This window comes from Oncorhynchus mykiss, chromosome 21, assembly GCF_057628025.1.
Source record: "Oncorhynchus mykiss isolate SJ-2025 chromosome 21, ASM5762802v1, whole genome shotgun sequence".
NCBI classification, from domain to species: domain Eukaryota; kingdom Metazoa; phylum Chordata; class Actinopteri; order Salmoniformes; family Salmonidae; genus Oncorhynchus; species Oncorhynchus mykiss.
This window is the reverse complement of record NC_143042.1, coordinates 34,075,774-34,092,328: the sequence shown is the minus strand read 5'-3', so window position 1 is coordinate 34,092,328 and position 16,555 is coordinate 34,075,774. Positions and strand designations below refer to the sequence as shown.

General features: G+C 41.9%; 1 protein-coding gene across 6 annotated transcripts in view; it reads right to left on the bottom strand.

Annotated features, from left to right (window-relative positions):
• Window positions 1-16,280, bottom strand: part of LOC110500400 (E3 ubiquitin/ISG15 ligase TRIM25) — a 30,720-nt gene extending 14,440 nt beyond the window's left edge. The window contains exons 1-7 of one of the 6 annotated variants that reach the window (XM_021577758.3): window positions 16,209-16,280; window positions 11,572-11,927; window positions 10,038-10,235; window positions 6,635-6,853; window positions 3,699-3,794; window positions 3,156-3,389; window positions 1,540-1,562 (exon numbers count right to left, since the gene is read on the bottom strand). In XM_021577758.3, coding sequence (XP_021433433.3) covers window positions 1,540-1,562; window positions 3,156-3,389; window positions 3,699-3,794; window positions 6,635-6,853; window positions 10,038-10,235; window positions 11,572-11,829 — 1,028 coding nt within the window. In that variant the 5' untranslated portion in view covers window positions 11,830-11,927; window positions 16,209-16,280. Of the gene's footprint in view, window positions 1-1,539; window positions 1,563-3,155; window positions 3,390-3,698; window positions 3,795-6,634; window positions 6,854-10,037; window positions 10,236-11,571; window positions 11,928-16,105 lie in introns of all 6 variants that reach the window. The other 5 variants (XM_021577759.3, XM_021577757.3, XM_090214466.1 and 2 more) reach the window with 5 other exon arrangements.
• Window positions 16,281-16,555: the final 275 nt, after the last annotated feature.

Genomic DNA, 16,555 nt, shown 5'->3' with positions numbered 1-16,555 from the left:
CGCTACAAGCTTGGCACACCTGTATTTGGGGAGTTTCTCCCATTCTTCTCTGTGGATCCTCTCGTGCTCCATCAGGTTGGATGGGGAGCGTCACTGCACTGCTATTTTCAGGTCTCTCCAGAGATGTTTGATTGGGTTCAAGTCCGAGCTCTTGCTAGGCCACTCAATTAAATTCAGAGACTTGTCCCAAAGCCACTCCTGCATTGTCTGGCTGTGTGTTTAGGGTTGTTGTCCTGTTAGAAGGTAAACCGTCGCCCCCAGTCGGAGGTCCTGAGTGCTCTGGAGCAGTTTTCATCAAGGATATCTCTGTACTTTGCTCTGCTCATCTTTCCCTGGATAGTCTCCCAGTCCCTGCCGCTGAAAAATATCCCCACAGCATGATGCTGCCACCACCATGCTTCGCCGTAGGGATGGTGCCAGGTTTCCTCCAGACGTGATGCTTGGAATTCAGGCCAAAGAGTTCAATCTTGGTTTCATCAGACCAGAGAATCTTGTTTCCCATGGGTTGAGAGTCTTTAGGTGCCTTTTGGCAAACTCCAAGTGGGCTGTCATGTGCCTTTTACTGAGGAGTAGCTTCTGCCTGGACACTACCATTAAGGCCTGATTGGTGGAGTGGTGCAGAGATGGTTGTCCTTCTGGAAGGTTCTCCCAACGCCACAGTGGAGCTCTGTCAGAGTGACCATCGGGTTCTAGGTCACCTCCCTAGCCAAGACCCTTCTCCTCTGATTGCTCAGTTTGGCCGGGCAGCCAGCTGTAGGAAGTGTCTTGGTTGTTCCAAACTTCTTCCATTTAAGAATGGAGGCCACTGTGTTCTTGGGTACCTTCAATGCTGCAAAAATGTTTTGGTACCCTTCCCCAGGTCTGTGCTTCGACACAATCCTGTCTCGGAGCTCTACGGACAAATGCATTGACCTCATGACTTGGTTTTTGCTCTGACATGCACTGTCAACTGTGGGACCTTATATAGATAGACGGGTATATCCCTTTCCATATCATGTCCAATCAATTGAATTAACCACAGGTGGACTCCAATGAAGTTGTATAAACATCTCAAGGATGATCCGTGGAAACATGATGCACCTGAGCTCAATTTCGAGTCTCATAGCAAAGGGTCTGAATACTTATGTAAATGTAATATTTCCATTTTTTTATTATGGGGTATTGTGTCAATTATTGAGGATTTTTTATTTATTTAATAGATTTTAGAATAAGGTTGTAACGTAACAAAATGTGGAAAAAGTCAAGGGGTCTGAATACTTTCCGAATGCACTTTATTATGTGACTTGTTAAGCAGATGTTTACTCCTGAACTTATTTAGGCTTTCCATAACAGAGGTTGAATACCTATTGACAAAAGACATTTAAGATTTTCATTAATTTGTAAAAATGTCTAAAAACATAATTCCACCTTAACATTATGGGGTACTGTGTGTAGGCCAGTGACAGAATACATTTGAGATTCAGGCTGTAACATCAAAATATGGAAAAAGTCAAGGGGTGGAATACTTTGAAGGCACTGTAACATACAACAATAACTTACTTTTTGCTTGATGATTTGTATGCCTAAACAGCAAATCAGAGAAAAGGATTAACATTTATTAGTTCCAGAAAACAGAACGAAAAATTAACTATTTAGGGACAGCAAGAGATTTTCCTGACCATGTGACTTTTTGTTGTGGTCAGTGAACAGCATCAACCACTTATGTACTATCCTTCATGATTTCAAATGCATATCCACCTGTTCATGTACAGTTGCACCCAAATATATTGAAACCCTTGAAATTTTCATAAATAATTTCCTTTTCTGAAATAAGTTAAAAAATAAAATTGATCTCCACACCCTCGTCATTGGACAATTTTAATTTAGAAAATAAAGACTAATGGCATGGACAAAATTGTTGCCACCCCTGACTTAGTACTTGGTTGCACAGACTTTGGCCAAGATAACTGCCAACAAACGCTTAATGTAGCCATATGAGCTTGCTGCACCTTTTTACTGGTAATTTGGCCCACTCTCAGCAGCAAACTGCTCAAATTCTTCAATGTTTGAGGGGTACCCTCCACTAACTCCTGTTTTCAGCTCTCACCATAGGTTTTGGATGCTATTCAGATCTAGACTCATTGCTGACCACTCCAGAACTGCTTCTTGAACCTTTGATGTGTGTTTGAGTTTGTCGTCCTACTGAAAAATCCACAACCTGCAACAGACACAGTTTTTGGAGTCTGGGTTGAACATTGCACTCCAAAGCACCTTGATAATCTGTTGTTTTCATGTCTTGCACACATTCAAGGCATCCAGTGGCAGAAGTAGCAAAGCAATCCAACAGCATTGTCGAACGTACCCCATGTTTGATTGTGGGGTGTTCTTTTCTTTGAATAGATGTGGTAAAGAGGTCAATGGAACGCAGACCATGGGGGATAGCAGGATGCCGGATTGGCGCACATTCAACAAATCTGATCTATTCAATGAAAAGAACACTCGCACTACAATCTAAAATGAGGAGGCTTGATAATGCTGTGGAGGTTGCTTTGCTGCCTCTGGTACTGGGGGCCTTGAACATGCGCAAAGCATCTTGAAATCAGCAGAGGTCTTCTTTGAAGATTGTGGGTCTTTCAGTAGGACAACAAGCCCTAACACACATCAAAAAGCACCCAGGGATGGTTCAAGAGATGCTGGCCAGCGAAGAGTCCAGATCTGAATCACATCCAAAATGTGGCAAGATCTGAAAACAGCAGTTGGTGGAGGGCAACATTGAAGAATTAGAGCATGTTTGCTGCTTAAAAAGTGGGCCAAATTGCCAGTAGGAAGGTACAGTTTGCTCATTGATGGCTACAAGAAGCATGTATCTGCAGTTATCTTGGCCAAAGTACTAGCTCAGGGGTGGCAATTTTGTCTTTATTTTCTAAATTAAAACTGTAAACTTATGTTAACAAAAATAAAATTGGTCCTGCAATGTTGAAAATCCAACAACGTGTGGTGACCAAAACTGTTTGAAATTTCAACTTATTTTAGAAGAAATTAGGAATTATTTAAGAAAAGTGTAAAGGTGCCAATATATTTGGCCGCAACTGTATATCCATTGTTTGGCTGAATATATTATAATTTAAAAACATTTTGTTAAATGAAAACAATCAAATGAAAAACCACACACTGACCTCTAGGAAGCGGAAGGGGTCGTTCTCCTGGGCGAGGTTCTGGATTCTGCTGTGGACATCCTGCAGACGAGCGTGGTCCTGGGTCACCTTGGCTATGTTCCGCTGGATGTTGGGGCCACACTCGCTCTCTTGGGAGCAGGTACAGTCCCTTAAGGCTGTGAGGAAGCCCTCCAGGTGGACCTGTAACTCCTCCCCCACCATCATGATCCGCTGGTCCGAGTCCTCCAGGAACTTCTGCACAGAGAGAGAGAAAGAGGGTTGAGCGATGGGGGCAGGGGAGTGCGTGCGTGTGTTTAACCAGAGAAATCCAACTAATCAGTGTCCAAAGTTTCTCTTCGTCTGCCACTAAAGTAAAATGCATGAAAATATACAACTCTGTGAACAAACAAATACATGACATCTTACATTACGATAAGAGTCCGGGTCGGTACTCAGAAAGTGTCTCAGAATAGGAGTGCCGATCTAGGATCAGGTCCCCCCCGTCCATATAATCATATTCATTCAGTCTACAAGACAAAACATATCCTGGATCAGCACTCTCACCTTGTTAATTTGTTCCTCCACTTTCTGCTCCTGGAGAGTTTTTTCTGCTTTGCTCAACTTCCTGTCCACCTTCTGTAGCTGGGTCTCCAGAATGCCCTGAGGGACCAGAGAGAGGGGGAGAAACCGGGGAGGAGTTTGGGGGGAGAAGAGAGAGTGTGTGTTAGGGGGAAGAGAGAGAGTTAGGGGGAAGAGAAATAGAGACAGGGGGAGAACCAGTGTTACCTACATTCACTATGACAAGACTATAGTGAGGGTAAATGGTGAAAGGAAAATGTCTCCCTTTCTCTCATTGGTTCAGACAAGTCATTTCTGGAAATGGGTTGAACAAGTCATTCAAACAGCGAGATCACAAGTTATGATGAGTCCTAAATGACACGCTACTTTATAGTTTACTACTTTTGAACAGAGCCCTATGGGATAGCTTTCTTCCCACTATAGGGAATAGGGTGCCATTTGGGACTCACCCATTGTCTCATTCGCTCAACCATGTCAGACTAGTGACAACAATAAAATGATATTCACCTGCGTTCTAGACTCAATAGCCTATCTGTGGCAGCCTAGTCTAGATCTGTGTGTGTGTGGTTCACTGTTGAGTGTGTGTGTGTTTACCTTTTGTTTGATTGAAAGTAATTGGGGGTATATTCTTCTTGCTTGGGAGTGTGTTCTAGCAGAGCTTTTACAGACCTGCCAACCCTGTCCAACTTTTTAGAGTACCAGAAGCGCGTGGCAAATTGGAAATTCAACCGAATTGGGGTTCTCTTTCCCCCGCACGCTCATGCTGTTTGTGAGTATGACCGCAATTACAGAATTGTACCAAATCAAGTCTATAAAAGGTTAGAATACTTTCTTGACATTATTCCATTTACACATATGGTAAAAGTCACTAACAAGATGTAATTAGAAAGAACACAAAGGGTCTTTATTCTTGGAGTTCTTATTTTATTAAACAAATAAGTTAATTGTTTAGGTACAAAATGTACCAGCGTCTTATCCGCAATACCCTTTTTATTTAAAAACTCTGATATGATAAGAACAACAAATGTTTGAAGCAGAGCAGAGCATCGGTATCAAATAAACATATTATTCATAATAAAAACTAAAATGCTATGATAGGAAACAGTGGGTGAGAACAAATCTTCTGGAGACCTTCAAATGTTCAGGAAATAATAGCTTTATGCAGCAGGGCATCAGGGTAGACTTCTCTGTGGCAAACAGTTCCTCTGGCAATCATTGAATCCTTCTTGGTAACGAGGGCACTCAGCATGTCTGTACTGAGGGAGGCTTTGTACTGGGTTTTGTTCTTGGAAACAAGACTGAATATTCATTAGCAGTCTGCATTGCAGTGGAATATAACCAATATCCCCAGCATCACATCCGAAAGTTGGGAGTAGACCAGGCTGCCCCCCCCCCCCCCCTTTTTCCATTGTGCCGATTTCTCTCCAGGTCTGATCTGTGCGCATGTTGACCAGACTCAAAAGGTTGTTGCCTGATCCACAGAGGCTCCCTCAGGAATAATGCAAGGAAAGCGGGCCATGAAAAAGTTGAGGGATGAGAACTTAGCAGTCTGCCTGTTGGCAATGTCAGCGACCACTGCATGCTGGAGGAGCACATCTCCAAATGGAAATTTCAGCAACATGTAGTCTTCTGCAGAGGAAAATACGTTTCTGACATCTGCATAGAAGGTCTTCAGAAACAGGTTGCCTTGGCCCCCAAATTCAGTCTCTATAGTAGAGGAACGCTTGTCACCTCTCAAACAGAGCCAATCACTAAGGCCAGCTCACAAGTATTGGCTTTTTAGACACGGTTCCTAATTAACACCAAAAGGAAAATAATTTTGAAAACATATAAACAAAAATAAATGATTGCATCGACAGACCGCAAACTGGCTACACAGAGTAGAAGTAGGCTACCGCAAAGGGAATCTGAACGCTGTCACTAGAAGAGTCCGGTGTTTCAGCCTATGTAAAAGGTGCCTATTGGATTTCTTTGCTGCGCAAACATCATTTCAGATTTTCGAAATGTATATAATCTCCAATCTAGTGCAAAGGCATTTTAGAAGCATTGCCGCTATAGCTAATACCGGACACTCATGCATTCTTCATCGCGCAGTCTTCTAAACTCCCCACTCCATTTAATGCCAAGATGTTTGGATTTACTTTTGATTATACTTTTGTAATGCTTTTTGTGACGTGGATCATAATTACAGTTACAGTCTATCAGGATGCATGATCCTCGTAATGTTACGTGGGAAAATACAACTAATGGGACGCAGAATTAAATGTATATCACACTTTCTTTCACTAGCAAATGCGAGTGAACTGCTGGCACTTTAGAGCCCACTGAATGACCATCTCATGTTCGCTAAAGTTAGCTTGAAATAATTAGTGTTGACCTTTCCACAACACACGGAGTCAAAAAGAGATTTGTCCGCGTGTTTACGTACAGCTGACAGTCGGCAAACTCAGCATCACAACAAACAGGAGAGGCAGACACGGGGTAGCTACGTCGAATAATGATGTATTGATCTCCATGTCCGTTGACACAAACTCCGTACATGTCTGTGTGTTGCAGCTCAAGAATCGGGATGTTAGATTTACTCAGTGGATTTAGTTTTTATAAAAAATATTTTAAAAACATGTAAAAACAAAAATCAGGCCTTATTCATTTCTGCGTACTTTTAACTCGGATCTCGTACCTGAGTACATGCGTACAGAGAATTGTGTACAGAGAATTGCGTAGTTGGTACGCAAAATGAGTGCATTTTGGCAGGTCTGCTTTTACCTTCAGATCTTTCATGGTGTTCTTTGGTTTTTGGAGTGCTACATTTAGGCATGTACATCACCCTCCTGACTAGTAGACCAACCAACAGAGGCCTCTTAACGTTACCGCTCTTCCTACAATCATTGTCATTTAGGTTCCAACTCTAGAGCCTTTACCTTCAGACCCTTCATGGTGTTCTTCAGGGTCTTGATGGTGTGTCCGGCGTGGCCCCCCTCTATGGTACAGGCATTACAGACACACATCCTGTCGTCCATGCAGTAGTAGCGGTACATCTCATCATGTTCGGGACACTTCCTCTTCCTCAGGTCTCCCAGGGGCTCGGTCAGGGGGTGCTCCCTAAATGCAGGTAGCTCCAGGTGGGGCTTCACATGCTCCTGACATGGACAAAATTAAGAAAAAAAGTAATGTTTGAAAATAAATACAGTGCCTTGCGAAAGTATTCGGCCCCCTTGAACTTTGCGACCTTTTGCCACATTTCAGGCTTCAAACATAAAGATATAAAACTGTATTTTTTTGTGAAGAATCAACAACAAGTGGGACACAATCATGAAGTGGAACGACATTTATTGGATATTTCAAACCTTTTTAACAAATCAAAAACTGAAAAATTGGGCGTGCAAAATTATTCAGCCCCCTTAAGTTAATACTTTGTAGCGCCACCTTTTGCTGCGATTACAGCTGTAAGTCGCTTGGGGTATGTCTCTATCAGTTTTGCACATCGAGAGACTGAAATTTTTTCCCATTCCTCCTTGCAAAACAGCTCGAGCTCAGTGAGGTTGGATGGAGAGCATTTGTGAACAGCAGTTTTCAGTTCTTTCCACAGATTCTCGATTGGATTCAGGTCTGGACTTTGACTTGGCCATTCTAACACCTGGATATGTTTATTTTTGAACCATTCCATTGTAGATTTTGCTTTATGTTTTGGATCATTGTCTTGTTGGAAGACAAATCTCCGTCCCAGTCTCAGGTCTTTTGCAGACTCCATCAGGTTTTCTTCCAGAATGGTCCTGTATTTGGCTCCATCCATCTTCCCATCAATTTTAACCATCTTCCCTGTCCTTGCTGAAGAAAAGCAGGCCCAAACCATGATGCTGCCACCACCATGTTTGACAGTGGGGATGGTGTGTTCAGGGTGATGAGCTGTGTTGCTTTTACGCCAAACATAACGTTTTGCATTGTTGCCAAAAAGTTCAATTTTGGTTTCATCTGACCAGAGCACCTTCTTCCACATGTTTGGTGTGTCTCCCAGGTGGCCGGCACAGCCAGAAGAGAACTGGCCATCCCACATATGCTCTCTCTAATTCTCTCTTTCTTTCTCTCTCTCGGAGGACCTGAGCCCTAGGACCATGCCCCAGGTATACCTGACATGATGACTCCTTGCTGTCCCCAGTCCACCTGACTGTGCTGCTGCTCCAGTTTCAACTGTTCTGCCTTATTACTATTCGACCATGCTGGTCATTTATGAACATTTGAACATCTTGGCCATGTTCTGTTATAATCTCCACCCGGCACAGCCAGAAGAGGACTGGCCACCCCACATAGCCTGGTTCCTCTCTAGGTTTCTTCCTAGGTTTTGGCCTTTCTAGGGAGTTTTTCCTAGCCACCGTGCTTCTACACCTGCATTTCTTGCTGTTTGGGGTTTTAGGCTGGGTTTCTGTACAGCACTTTGGGATATCAGCTGATGTACGAAGGGCTATATAAATAAATTTGATTTGTGGCAAACTTTAAACAACACTTTTTATGGATATCTTTAAGAAATGGCTTTCTTCTTGCCACTCTTCCATAAAGGCCAGATTTGTGCAATATACGACTGATTGTTGTCCTATGGACAGAGTCTCCCACCTCAGCTGTAGATCTCTGCAGTTCATCCAGAGTGATCATGGGCCTCTTGGCTGCATCTCTGATCAGTCTTCTCCTTGTATGAGCTGAAAGTTTAGAGGGACGGCCAGGTCTTGGTAGATTTGCAGTGGTCTGATACTCCTTCCATTTCAATATTATCGCTTGCACAGTGCTCCTTGGGATGTTTAAAGCTTGGGAAATCTTTTTGTATCCAAATCCGGCTTTAAACTTCTTCACAACAGTATCTCGGACCTGCCTGGTGTGTTCCTTGTTCTTCATGATGCTCTCTGCGCTTTTAACGGACCTCTGAGACTATCACAGTGCAGGGGCATTTATACGGAGACTTGATTACACACAGGTGAATTGTATTTATCATCATTAGTCATTTAGGTCAACATTGGATCATTCAGAGATCCTCACTGAACTTCTGGAGAGAGTTTGCTGCACTGAAACTAAAGGGGCTGAATAATTTTGCACGCCCAATTTTTCAATTTTTGATTTGTTAAAAAGGTTTGAAATATCCAATAAATGTCGTTCCACTTCATGATTGTGTCCCACTTGTTGTTGATTCTTCACAAAAAAATACAGTTTTATATATTTATGTTTGAAGCCTGAAATGTGGCAAAAGGTCGCAAAGTTCAAGGGGGCCGAATACTTTCGCAAGGCACTGTATATATTTGGGAGGCACTATTTGTCAATCAATCATCAGGGGAGTTTTGTAAGACCAACGCAAACGTGGCCAAAGACATGACTGAAACAGGAACAACTTTTCCGTAATTCTAAAGCAAGAGATCACAAATGAAAGTGATTCATGAGACCTCTCTAACCAATTCAATTGTACACAGTCTATGTTTTAAGTTTGTGTGTGTGATATGGGGGTATAGAAAAGTTTGACATTTATAAAGAAAAACTTTTATTAACAATCGCAGCAGTGTAAAGTACTTAAGTAAAAATACTTTAAAGTACTACTTAAGTGGTTTTTTGGGGTATCTGTACTTTACTATTTATATTTGACAACTTTTACTTCACTACATTCCTAAAGAAAAGAATGTACTTTTTACTCCATACATTTCCCCTGAGACCTAAAAGTGCTCGTTACGTTTTGAATGCTTAGCAGGACAGGAAAATGGTCAAATTCACACACCTATCAAGAGAGCATCCCTGGTCATCCCTACTGCCTCTGATCTGGGGGAATTCACTAAACACAAACGCATCTTTTGTAAATTATGTCAGAGTTTTAGAGTGTGCCCCTGGCTATCGGTAAATAAAATAAAAACAAGACAACGGTGCTCTCTGTTTTGCTTTATATAAGTATTTTACTGGGTGACTCACTTTTACTTGAGTAACTTTCTATTAAGGTATCTATTATTTTACTCAAGTATGACAATTGGGTACTTTTTCACCAATGAATCACAGCTCTGTTGACACTGCCATGTTGATATGAGCCTTGCTGTTGAAAAACTACTAGCGTCCGACTTTCGGTTGTCGCAGATGTAGCTCCACAGACTTCACTCGCCAACTTTCGTCTACATTCAGCTTAGTTAGCCTTAGTGCTCGAAAACACCCAATGTGTTGAGAATACTGGTGCTGCGCAAAAACGTAGACTTAGATAGCAGAATAATGTTGGAATATTTCTGCTCCACAGTGCTTTACCAAGGGTGCCACACTAACATATTTGGAATTATGGGTGCTGAATAGCAATATTCCATGTATCTTTACCTGACACATGGACACCTCGCATTTCAGACACGTCTTCACCGCAAACACCACCTCTCCTCCAGCCCCGGGAGCTCCAGGTTCCCCTTTCCCCGCCTCGCTAATGTCCCCTGGGCGGCAGTAGTCACAGGGCACGGACACAGGGGTCTTGGCTGTTGCCGGGGGGCCACCATCTGGTTGTTGTGGTCTTGACAACGCTGCCTGGACATCATAGTGACAGCACAGAGAAAGGACAAGGAATAGAGTACGCTGTGTTTTGTGGTAGACCTATAGGCTATGAATCAGTAGAGTAAGCTATTGTCTAGATTAATTATCCTAAAACTAAGGTCATCATCAGTGACAGTCCTATAAAATAGCAAAAATATATCAAATTAATGGCATTCGGTAATCACGATTAATCAACATTTTTGAATTTGCTCAAATTTGGCCATAAATAAATATTCTTCCATTTCAAACAGTGCATTGAATTACAGGCATATTATGCTTGATTGTAAGGGACGTAAAACACAAAATGATCTACATCAGAATGTTTTAATAGCATTTCTCACCACAGACAAAGTCACTGGAACATACAGCTTATTAATTAATGGTCCCAGTGTTTAAGTAGGCCTATTCCCCCTCATTAATGTTATTGAAGTGTAATTCGCGCACAGCACATACTCTGTGCTGCAGGGCGGTGGACCCCTAGGGACAGGATGGGGTGATCCAGCTATATTGTATGCAAGTAAAAAGAGCACTACAGTACTATTAGGCCTGTGATCTGAATTACAGTGCCCTCCATAATTATTGGGAAGTCATTTATTTTTCGGCTCAATACACCAAGTTTGGAAATACAACAATGACTATGAAGTCAAAGTAAGTACTGTCAGGTTTAATTGTAGGGTATTTCGATCCATATCAGGTGAACCGTTTAAAAATTACAGCACTTTTTGTATATCATCCCCCCATTTTAGGGGAACAAAAGTAATTCAGACACCCTGCCAGGTTATGTCCTCCCCTCTTCTAAAACAAAAGTTACGCCCCTGGTTCCATATGGTGAAGCTGTTATTCAATAGGTTTCTATGAGCTAATAGCAATAAGGCCAAAAATATTTTTTAATCAAATAATTAGATGTATTTTTTTTCCCCAAGGGGTCGTAAAATTCAAAAAGCAAAATGATCCTTGGTAAGACGAGCTTAAAACAATTCCATATAGCTTAGTAGAACCCCCCCCCCTCCGGCTTAGACTCTTATGGGTTAAAAAGGGTCAATGCGGAAACACGTACACTTAAAAGGTTTCATGCGGTGAACAAATGGAGACGCAATTAACGACGTCAAAAAGAATTACGCCGATAAACATCACTCATTAACTTTGACAATCCTACTATAAACTGATCAACTTCACTTTTCTGCTTTTACCACAACTTCTATGACCAAGCGCCATATGTATCAAGCGTCTCAGAGTAGGTGTGCTGATCCAAGATTGAAAAGGTAAAACTGATCCTAGATCAGCACTACTACTCAGACGCTTTGTGAAAATGGCCCCAGACCACACATACCTGTCCCCGGAGGCGGTAGTCGTCGGCGATGTTGGCCAGCTTGAAGTTCTTCTGCGAGGCTGCGGAGCAGCGGTGGCTCTCGCGACACTCTGGGCAACGGAAGCGACCTCGCTCTGCCTGGCGTTTGAGGCGGCGGACGCAGAGGAGGCAGAAGTTGTGGCCGCAAGGCAGCAGGTGGGGGTCCCGGAACAGGTCCAAGCACACGGGACAGGTGAGCTCATCTTCAAGAACAGTGGACTGATCCATGGAGGTAGCCATGATGGGAAGGTGGGGGAGGCTGAGCTGGGGGAGGGGAAGGGAGCTGAGCTGATGTGAGAGGGGGAAGAGCCAAGGTATGTGTGGTTTGGTCACAGTTGCTGTAGAGAAAAATTCAACGTTGATAGGAGTTTATGTCCCTCTAATATAAAACATGGTTATTGGAGTATTTCGAGGTGATCAGATAAGTAGTAACACATTTGGCAATTTAAAACATAACTAGATTTAAACTTTTATCTTCTCATTTCCAATAAACACTGTAGATGTTGGATGAAAAGTGTAAGAGATGAGTCACCCAGCTCTGAACTTGCTGACAAAACCTAAAATTCAAAAGGTAATTTGTGGTCGTAGTTGAATATCTGCTGGGGTGTATTCATTAGGTTGATGTTGCAAAAGGTTTTGCAACTGAAACCGTTTACTCCAAACGGAAAAGATTTTACCTTGGAAAACCAGTGACTATTGGACAAATGAATGTTCGTCCCTCCAGGTTTCGTTCGGTTTGTTTCTGTTTGCCATGAACAGTAAACGGTTTCATTGCAAGACGTAACGAACAGGGATGGAAATTAAGCTAGCCTCCTAGCCCGTGGCTACTTTTCAGACAGGACTAGAACAGTAGAAAATGTGCAATCGCTAGCCCACCGGCTAATGAATATTTGTATTTTCAAATATTGCATGACAAAAGAAATTGGCCAGTTTCAATTCCGATAGTAGCCTCATAACTCACCATTTCATAAAGTGCATTCGTTAAGTATTCAGACCCTTGAATTTTACAGAATGTTACGTTACAGCCTATTTCTAAAATGTATTAAATCGTTTTCCCTCATCCATCTACACACAATACCCCATAATTACCAAGCCAAAAACAGGGTTTTAGAAATGTTTGCTGATTTATAAAAAAAATATATATCTTAGAGGTCGACCGATTAATCAGAATAGCTGATTAATTGGGGCCGATTTCAAGTTTTCATAACAATCGGAAATCGGTATTTTTGGACACCGATTTGGCCAATTTTTTATTTTTACACCTTTACTCAACTAGGCAAGTCAGTTAAGAACACATTTTTATTTTCAATGAAGGCCTAGGAACGGTGGGTTAACTGCCTTGTTCAGGTGCACAAAGACAGATTTTTACCTTGGTAGCTCGGGGATTCAATCTTGCAACCTTACAATTAACTAGTCCAACGCTCTAACCACCTGCCTGGGTAAGTTGCTAGCTAGCATTAAACTTATCTTATAAAAAACAATCAATCATAATCACTAGTTAACCTAATAATATCATCAACCATGTGTAGTTATCTAGCGGGTCCTGCGTTGCATATAATCGATGCGGTGCGCATTCGCGAAAAAGGACTGTCGTTGCTCGAACGTGTACCTAACCATAAACATCAATGCTTTTCTTAAAATCAATAGACAAGTATATATTTTTAAACCTGCATATTTAGTTAATATTGCCTGCTGACATGAATTTGTTTGTGTCACTTCTCTTGCAACAGAGTCAGGGTATATGCAGCAGTTTGGGCCACCTGGCTCGTTGCGAACTGTGTGAAGACGATTTCTTCCTAACAAAGACAGCCAACTTCGCCAAACGGGGGATGATTTAACAAAAGCACATTTGTGAAAAAAGCACAATCGTTGCACGACTGTGCCTAACCATAACTAGGCAAGTCAGTTAAGAACACATTCTTATTTTCAATTATGGCCTAGGAACGATGGGTTAACTGCCTCGTTCAGGGGCAGAAAGAGATTTTCACCTTGTCAGCTCGGGGGATCCAATCTTGCAACCTTACAGTGAACTAGTCCAACACAGTAACGACCTGCCTCTCTCTCGTAGCATTAAACTTATCTTATAAAAAACAATCAATCATAAGCACTAATTAACTACACATGGTTGATGATATTACTAGATATTATCTAGCGTGTCCTGTGTTGCATATAATCTGACTGAGCATACAAGCATACAAGTATCTAACTGAGCGGTGGTAGGCAGAAGCAGGCGTGTAAACATTCATTCAAACAGCACATTCATGCGTTTTGCCAGCAGCTCTTCATTGTGCGTCAAGCATTGCGCTGTTTATGACTTCAAGCCTATCAACTCCCGAGATGAGGCTGGTGTAACCGAAGTGAAATGGCTAGCTAGTTAGCGCACGCTAATAGCGTTTCAAACATCACTCGCTCTGAGCCTTCTAGTAGTTGTTCCCCTTGCTCTGCATGGGTAACGCTGCTTTGATGGTGGTTGTTGTCGTTGTGTTGCTGGTTCGAGCCCAGTGAGGAGCGAGGAGAGGGACAGAAGCTATACTGTTACACTGGCAATACTAAAGTGGCTATAAGAACATCCAATAGTCAAAGGTTAATGAAATACAAATGGTATAGAGGGAAATAGTCATTTTATCCATATAATAACTACAACCTAAAACTTCTTACCTGGGAATATTGAAAACTCATGTTAAAAGGAACCACCAGCTTTCATATGTTCTCATGTTCTGAGCAAGGAACTGAAACGTTAGCTTTCTTACATGGCACATATTGCACTTTTACTTTCTTCTCCAACACTTTGTTTTTGCATTATTTAAACCAAATTGAACATGTTTCATTATTTACTTGAGGCTAAATTGATTTTATTGATGTATTATATTAAGTTAAAATAAGTGTTCATTCAGTATTGTTGTAATTGTCATTATTACAAATAAAAAAATTGGCCAATTAATCGGTATCGTCTTTATTTGGTCCTCCAATAATCGGTATCGGTGTTGAAAAATCATAATTGGTCGACCTCTATACCTTATTTACATAAGTATTTAGACCCTTTGTATGAGACTCAAAATTGAGCTCAGGTGCATCCTGTTTCCATTGATCATCCTTGAGATGTTTCTACAACTTGATTGGAGTCCACCTGTGGTAAACTGAATTGAAGGTCCCCAAAAACACAGTTGCCTCCATCATTCTTAAATGGAAGAAGTTTGTAAACACCAAGACTCTTCCTAGAGTTGGCATCGTGGTCAAACTGAGCAATTGGGGAAGAAGGGCCTTGGTCAGGGAGATGACCAAGAACCTGATGGTCACTATGACAGAGCTCCTTTGTGGAGACGGGAGAACCTTTCAGAAGGCCAACCATCTCTGCACCAATCAGGCCTTTATGGTAGAGTGGCCAGACGGAAGCCACTCTTCAGTAAAAGACACATGACAGCCCGCTTAAGAGTTTGACAAAAGGCAACTAAAGGACTTGCAGACCATGATAAACAAGATTATCTGGTCTGATGAAACCAAGATTGAACTCTTTGGCCTTAATGCCAAGCATCACATCTGGAGAAAACCTGGCACCCTCCCAACAGTGAAGCATGGTGGTGGCACCATCATGCTGTGGGGAAGTTTATCCATCGGCATGGACTGGGAGACTAGTCAGGATCGAGGAAAAGATTAATGGAGCAAAGTACAGAGGGATCCTTGATTAAATTCTGCTCCAGAGCACTCAGGACCTCAGACAGGTTCACCTTCCAACAGGACAACGACCCTAAGCACACAACCAAGGAGTGGATTTGTGAAAAGTCTCTGAATGTCCTTGGGTGGCCCAGTCAGATCCCAGACTTGAACCTTTATCTAACAACTCTGGAGACCTGAAAATAGCTGTGTAGAGAGAGACGCTCCCCATCCAACCTGACAGCGCTTAAGAGAATCTGAAAGGACTGGGAGAAACTCCCCAAATACTGGTGTGCCAAGCTTGTAGCGTCACACCCAAGAAGACTCGAGGCTGTAATCACTGCCAAAGGTGCTTCAACAAAGTACTGAGTAGTAAAGGGTCTGAATACTTATGTAAATAACATGTTTTATTTTTTATAAATTTGCTAAAATGTCTCAACCTTTTTTGGGTTTGTCATTATTGAGTGTGTAGATTGAAGGGAGGGGGGGGGGGGTAATACATTTTAGAATAAGGCTGTAACGTAACAAAATGTGGAGTAGGTCAAGGCGTCTGAATACTTTCCGAAGAATGCACCGTACATGACATCTCCCTTTCTTTAGATGCACTGTAGCTAGCTAACTCTTTCATCGTCAACGATACTGGAGACATCTAGCTACGTCTTGTATGCAAGTGCAATGGCTCAAAACAAAAGCAGCTGAGTTCAAATCTATTTATATGATAAATAGAATACGCTGACCTACATGGAATGTTGTAGTTCAGAGCGCTAACGTTAGCTATCTAGCTAAAGTTAATTAATTAGCTAGCTATCATAGGTGGCATAATAGTGGCGCTAGGCGTTGACAATACAAACATTGCCGCACATACCTTACGTCTATTACAGAGGACACCGTAATTCACAAATTCTTATTTAGCCTGTCCCATTCCTTGCCATACCGGTATCTCCAATGAACATGATTCAGGCACTTACAATTGTTCTTCGACCATTCTTACCAGGGAACCGAAAGTGAACTCTCTCGTGACCTCGTGACGCTGTGGGCACGCTGATAGGGTCACGTGACTAGAATGCGCGCGTGAAACGTTTTTGTATTATTTTGTATTAAAAACAATATATGTACAATTTGCATATTTAAATGGTTGTATGCATTTTGTTGCCAAGAAATAGCTTCAAATCAGTCCAGAACACAGCATTATGCAAACTACAAAATAAGTGTCAAATGGATTCCGTTTCTAGTTCACTGGTTAACATCAGGTATACATTTAGAAATCAAGCTATTACACGGGTATAATCTATGGATAATCTCATAATAATGGCTG